Source organism: Primulina huaijiensis, chromosome 11, assembly GCF_012295235.1.
Source record: "Primulina huaijiensis isolate GDHJ02 chromosome 11, ASM1229523v2, whole genome shotgun sequence".
In the NCBI taxonomy this organism is placed as follows: Eukaryota; Viridiplantae; Streptophyta; class Magnoliopsida; order Lamiales; family Gesneriaceae; genus Primulina; species Primulina huaijiensis.
This window is the reverse complement of record NC_133316.1, coordinates 14,941,869-14,949,137: the sequence shown is the minus strand read 5'-3', so window position 1 is coordinate 14,949,137 and position 7,269 is coordinate 14,941,869. Positions and strand designations below refer to the sequence as shown.

General features: G+C 32.6%; 1 protein-coding gene across 1 annotated transcript; it reads right to left on the bottom strand.

Annotated features, from left to right (window-relative positions):
- Positions 1-4,157: 4,157 nt before the first annotated feature.
- LOC140988414 (uncharacterized) lies at positions 4,158-4,815 on the bottom strand. The gene is made up of 2 exons (XM_073457430.1): positions 4,528-4,815; positions 4,158-4,400 (listed from the first exon to the last, which is right to left on the bottom strand). The coding sequence occupies exons 1-2, from the start codon at positions 4,813-4,815 to the stop codon at positions 4,158-4,160; spliced, it is 531 nt and encodes a 176-aa protein (XP_073313531.1).
- Between the last annotated feature and the right edge of the window lie 2,454 nt (positions 4,816-7,269).

Genomic DNA, 7,269 nt, shown 5'->3' with positions numbered 1-7,269 from the left:
AAAAGAGTTCATTCACCCCATATAAAATTTTTCCGGTCATAACATTAATAATATAATTAAAATCATAATATTTTTTATCTAGAGGAAAAAAAATCAAGCTATTGATGTGATGATCTCTCGAATTTGTATAATTCAGTTGTTTTAAATGATGTAATAAATGATGTGATAATGTCTCATAAATACTACTCTACTAGTTGTTTTAATGGCAAAAATATTTATCAAATTTTTATAATTCAGTTGTCGGATAATTTCTTTGTCATCCGAAAACATAACTAGTCATTTAGTTTGTCTTGTGATATTATTGATCGAAAACAACTCTTAATTAACTTAAAATTCGAAAAACTTCTTTTTGTTTATTCAACAGTTACTAATATAGTTAACAAAATCTTATATACAATATATAATTATTTATTTGTGAATAAACTATTAGTTTGGCGAAACACCGAACGTCCATATTATCTAAATAATTATTGAAGCTTCATACAAGTTAACTACTCACTTTTTAATTTCTCCAAATAAAAAAAAACCCAAAAGTATCTTGATATTTTTAAAATTATTCACACTTCACTTGAAAAGAAGATTTAGCTCGATCAATTGTAAACAAATAATATTCAAATTGATCTTTTTTAACTTGATATTGGACTAGGTTCTCATTTTATGAGAAACCAACTCAATATATATATTAAAAAATTCTCCAACTCCATGTCCCAAGGCGGCATCCTCTTACACCTCATAGAAGGTTCAGCCCAGCACAAAAGTAGCATTTTGTAAAACCAATCAGCCTTATGTTGCTTTATTTATTTATTTATTTATTTTGATTCTATGGATGTATTGTATAGTTTCATTGGTAAATATGCCAATTTGTCGGATGTGTGTATGCATGAGCTGTTTAGAATGCTAAATATTAGCTTGTAGCTCTTATTTATTGTGTCTTGGGGTGGAGATTTGATATGAACTGTTGTAGAATACTATTGAATTTGTGGTTTGAATTTTTTTTTTAAATGGAAACAATTTTTTTACTTGAATATTAAAACAGTGTTGTTTTTAAAGCTTTGTGGGTCAAAATATATGCATAAGCATAGTACTTGTGGCCTGATTAGTAGAGTTGGTTACAAACACTCAAAACCCTATCACTAGAAGAAAAACGCTAAAATCCATTGTCTTTTAGGCTGAACAACTGATGTTGTATCCACTGTTGTTAAAAACCCGGCCAACTACAACAGATAAAAACCGTTGTCTTAGGTAACAAAGACAACGGTTTTGCAACGTTTAAAAAAATGTTGTGTTATGTGAGCTACGACAACGATTTTGCGACATTTAAAAAACGTTGTGATATATGAGCTACTACAACGCTTTTGCAACAAATTAAAAGCGTTGTTTTTTTCAAGTTACAACAACAGTTTAACAACAGATAAAAAACGTTGTTGTTTGTAATTTACAACAATATTTACGCAACGAATAAAAACCGTTGTTTTAAGTAGAAGAAAAAAATTTAAGAACAGATAAAACTGATGTTTTTGGCCTTGTTTACAAATCAATTTTGCATCATTTTATAACCGTTGTCATTATTTTTTTATATCTTTGAAAAACCGTTGTCTTTGACAAAAAATGATTTTACAAACAATTATATATATATATATATATAATGAACTATTTAATTACTAATTTTATATAAACACCAATTCAAAATTCCAGAAATTACAACTAATAAAAACTAAAAGACATACAATCATCCTCAAACAACTAAACCTAAAAATAAAACTAAAATGATGCCCACATAAACGTGTCATAATCCAGAATATTTTGATTCAAAATAAGTCTACAACACCAAAAACTCTAATGACTAGTTATAACTAGACGTGCATATTTTTTCCAAGCTTTCTTTCTTCGTCGATCAAATTTGCCAAGTGTTTATCATTTCTAACCTATCCTGCTTTGCAAAACAAAAACCATGGTTATATTTTTTCGAATATTTAGCTGAACTCAAAAACAAAAAAACACCAGAATTACCATGCATCAAAGTTATAATAGAGACAGAACTGAAAATAACTTGAAAAAAATCAAGAAGTATCGGTAAAACCAGTTCCAAAATCTTACCACCATTAACATCAATTTAACTGTGAGGGCACTTGATTATCATGTAATGACCAAATAACCACGATTTATTAGCGTCAACAGCGAAAACAAATTAAAATTTTTATGTTTGGGCCTCCAGAAATTTCGGCATGACCTCTCCGTAAATAGCACATCCCAAAAAAATCAAAACAACATAACAACTGTATACTCGAAAATAAAGTCCATCGATTCAAACAGAAAACAAATCGCATGCAGAGCCGCCCAAACTCGATCACTCCAAATAAAATCTATAAATCAAATATAACACCATAAAAATACACGAGGTATCTCTTCGTCAAATGACTCAAGATGTAATTATTTAGTACTTACCAACAAAAATATCAGAAATGTCTCGACAGCAATTCCCTGGAAATGGAAGATTATACTGTTGAAACTTTGCAAATGTTCCTTCACTATTCATTAAAGATAACAAAACATTCAAAATCACAAGATTAACATTTAGAATTTCATGGACACAACTAATATTATTCACTCACCTAAGTGGATCTCCTGCTGATTCGTAAAAAATATATTTGAACACTGAAAAGAAAAATTAGATTAGAAGATGAAGTTTCAAAATTCCAAGCCTGTATCGTGACATGGATATATAACTATCACTTTACATTATCAATTGTAATTCATTGACACTTGTGGCATTATGTTCTGATAATGGGAAACTGACAGTTTAGACAATGCAATCAGGACATTGTGAAAGTAAATGAACACTCCAAGGACAAAATGCAAATTTGAAACTAAAAATTCATTAATCTATGATAAAGTCCTTTAAACCTACCATCTTAGAGATTTTCTTAAGATAACAGAATCTTCAAGAAAAGACATCCCTCAATAGTAAAACTGAAGCATCATTTCCTTCTATACACTAGTGTGCTTTGATGAATCCATTGTCATCCACTTCGATTAAATCATGAAAAATCGAATTTAATCCAACTCTGGCTTTTCTCGTTTTCTTTCTTCTTCTTTCTGTTTTCTTCCTCTCATTTTATAAATGGTTTTTACAATTTACTCATCCTGCACCCAAAATAAATTTGAACCATCCAAGCCATCTGAACAAAATAACACATTTAACGTCTCTGTTCAACATGCTAATGCCTTGGTTTCTAAAGATAATTTCTCTCTTTGAGCATCCTAGCTTTCTGTACTGTGAAATAATATAGTCTACATACTGAAACCTAACTTGAAATGTTAATAGCCATGTCCTAATCAAACTAGGCTCAAGCAGTTTAAAACTTATCTCATCTATATACAGAGACTAACCCCAATAAAATATTCGATAGTTTACATAGACTTACAACATCAGGGTACATACCGAAAGTACCGACTTCAATTGTTCGCCAACAAATTCCTCGTCCACAATACTCACTCCCTAAGAACATCCGCAATGGGTGGGTGTTAATTCCTCGTCCACAATACTCACTTCCTAAGAGCATCCGCACCAATTTATTAAAAATCGTAGGGTCCACTGCCACATACTCATTATAACAGCATATCTCTTTTACCCACATTCTTTTTAACATTAAAACTTATTATTTATGGGTCCCACAGTCCACTCGATCATCTTAAAATTTTTTAATATTGAATAAATATGTTTTAAATATATTTTACATTATTTAAATCATTATTCTAATTTTTAAAATAATCTTACTTTTTAATAAAATAATTTTATTAATTTTAAAAATTACAATCACTCGTAAATATAATAATAATAATAATAGAAAATGAACGTTGAGTAAATAGTTTAGATATTCCATCTCGACCTAATATCCTGGCATAAACATTTATGTATGATAAGCTGTTCTTCTGTCATCTGTGAGGTGTATTTGTTCAAGATTTCGTACTCCTTCAATTTCAAGGTTCGATTCTTAGCTTCAGATCTGGACAAGGCAACTTTTGCCTTAATCTCTTCTACTTCGAGTTGTTTTTGTTTCAGATCGACTTCGGACTTCTTCACGCTCGTGTATTCGGTGAACTTTTTGCGAAAATATTGCTGTAATTTACTGTCAGATCTTCTATGGTCGTTTTGATTATGCCTTTTCCCATTTTTTTGCTGTCTTTTGTCCCATTGGACGAGTATCTTCATCATCCAGGTCTATGCTCACCTCTTGGTTAGAGGAGGTGTTTTTTGTTTCCGACTCTGAAATCTTCATCTTCTTTGTGGCCGCATAGTGATCAGCGGACTGTGGAGTAAACATTGGACGGTCTTTGACAATTCTCCACACATGCTCGAGATTGAATGCAACATCATTGTTTTCGGATCGATATTTTTCCTACGCAAACCTCAATATATCTTCGTCACTGTGACCACTTCGATATGAACTGTAAACACTATTATAATTTGCGTTAAATAGATATACCTTCTTTTTGGATTGTATTGTGCCAATGTGACCGTATAACATTTGCACTTCTGGTGTTTGAACCTGGGGGACGATTCTCATTGTAGTAGCTTGCAACACGTCCCCAAAAAGCATCCGCCTTTTGATCATTGCCGATTACTGGATCATCACCGATAGTAACAAAACTTTTCGCGAAGACCTCGTCTTCAATCTCTGTCCAACTTGAACGCTTTCTTGAACCCTCAGCATTTGAAACCTCTTTTTCTAAATTGACCACCTCAATTGGGGATTCACGATCAGAAAGTTGCGTCTCCGGGACAAAAGTCGGAGTTGCAGGTTCATTCGACATCGGAGATGTGAAAGGCATAACATTTGTGTGCGGAGTACTATATCCATGAACAACCAGCGGTGTGAAATACGGATGACTCACGTTTTGCCAATATTCGGCTGGAGCGGTTGATATGGACCTCGAGGGACATAATTCGGATGATTCATAGAATTTCCAAAACCTTGGAAATTTTGGGGAGGAAACGTCATATTTGGAAATGGATGTGGGTATTGATAATTTAGTGGAATTTGTGGATTTTGGAAAGATGGATATTCTTGCGGGTTGTTTGTAGAATTCAAAAAATTTGTAAATAATGCCTTATTATTTTCATCTATTTCGGATAGAAAATAATATTTTTGGAACTTAAAAAAATAGATGGGAGAATATTAGAAAGTAGAATTGGAGAGTGTAGTGAGTTTGAATGAAAATATGTGTATACATTTGTGGGTATTTATAGAAGAGAATTGAAATTAGCCGTTAACTAGCCGCTACAATTTTTTTAGATTTTTTATAATTTAATTTGAATTTTATAAAATAATTTAAGAAAATAAAAAATAGTGAATTTACAACCGTTATAAATGAAAACAAAAAAAATTAAAAAATGTAAAAAAAAAAAAACAAATCCAACCGTTAAGAACAAGGAAAAATTTAAAAAAAATTATTATTTCAAATACGTGTGGGGCCCGCGTAAAAAAGAAAAATAAAAAATTTTTATCCAAAATGCTGCCCCACGCCCAAAAATAAAAAAAAAAAATGAGAGAGGGACGTTCAAACATTTGAACACCCCTCTCCCTCTCTCTTGTGAGTGGGCATTATAATGCCCACTCACAACGGAGAGGGGTGTTAAATGGACATTGTTAACACCTTTCTCCATTGTGATTGCACAAGAGAGAGAGAGGGGCGTTCAAATGTTTGAACGTCGCTCTCTCATTTTTTTTTATTTCACGCGCCAGATACTTTGCACGTGCCACAAAACGCGTGGGGTCGTTTTGTATTAAATTTTTTTTTTATTTTTTTCACGTGGGCCCCACGCGTATTTGAAATGATTTTTTTTAATTTTTTAAAATTTTATTTTTTCTTAACGGTTGGATTTTTTTTTACATTTTTTAAAATTTATTTGTTTTCATTTATAACCGTTGTAAATTTTTTATTTTTATTTTTCTTAAATATTTAATTAAATTTTAATTAAATTATAAAAAATCCATAAAATTTGTAACAGCTAGTTTGAATTCTCTTCTATAAATACCCACAAATGTGTACATGAGTCATCCGTATTTCACGCCGCTGGTTGTTCATGGATATAGAACCTCGCACACAAATGTTATGACTTTCACATCTCCGATGTCGAATGAACCCGCAACTCCGAATTTTGTCCCGGAGACGCAACTTTCCGATCGTGAATCCCCAATTGAGGTGGTCAATTTAGAAAAAAAGGTTTCAAATGCGGAGGGTTCAAGAAAACGTTCAAGTTGGAGAAAGATTGAAGACGAGGTCTCAGCGAGAAGTTTTGTCACTATTAGCGATGATCCAATAATCGACATTGATCAAAAGGCGGATGCTTTTTGGGGACGTGTTGCAAGCTACTACAATAAGAATCGTCCCTCAGGTTCAAACACCAGAAGTGCAAATGTTATACGGTCACATTGGCACAATACAATCCAAAAGAAGGTATATTGATTCAACGCAAATTATAATAGTGTTTACAGTTCATATCGAAGTGGTCACATTAACGAAGATATATTGAGGTTTGCGTACGAAAAATATCGATGCGAAAACAATGGTGTTGCATTCAATTTCGAGCATGTGTAGAGAATTGTCAAAGACGGTCCAATGTTTAATCCACATGCCGCTGATCACTATGTGGCACAAAAAAGACGAAGACTTCAGAGTCGGGAGCAAGCAATACCTCTTCTAACCAAGAGGTGAGCATAGACCTGGATGATGAAGATAATCGTCCAATGGAACAAAAGACAGCAAAAAAAGAAGAAGAGAAAAGACAGAGTCAAATCGACCATAGAAGATCTGACAGTAAACTACAGCAATATTTTTGCAAAGTTCACCGAGTACACAAATAAAATAATGCAAATATACTAAAATAAGAAATATATATAAAAACATTGTTCCATGCAAACACCATTTAGTTCATCGAAAATTGAATGAATTCGTTTCATCATGACACGAATCCGTACAGAACAAGATCCCACACAAGTTCGGCAACCGAGGAAAATGCGAGCAGATTGTTATCTTTTCATTTTAATTACTAGAGGCCAAAAACTTAATAGTCTCTGATCTTCAACCTCACCATCACCATCCATATTCTAACCATGTTTAAATCAAATATTTACTAATACGATAATTGCGACATTTTCGTACTTACAGAGGTGGATTCCAAAATGGCGATTTCTTTTCCAGCAATCTTTGAATCAAACCTATTCGAGTAGATCCGACACCCACCCAACATCCGAGTTCGGATTC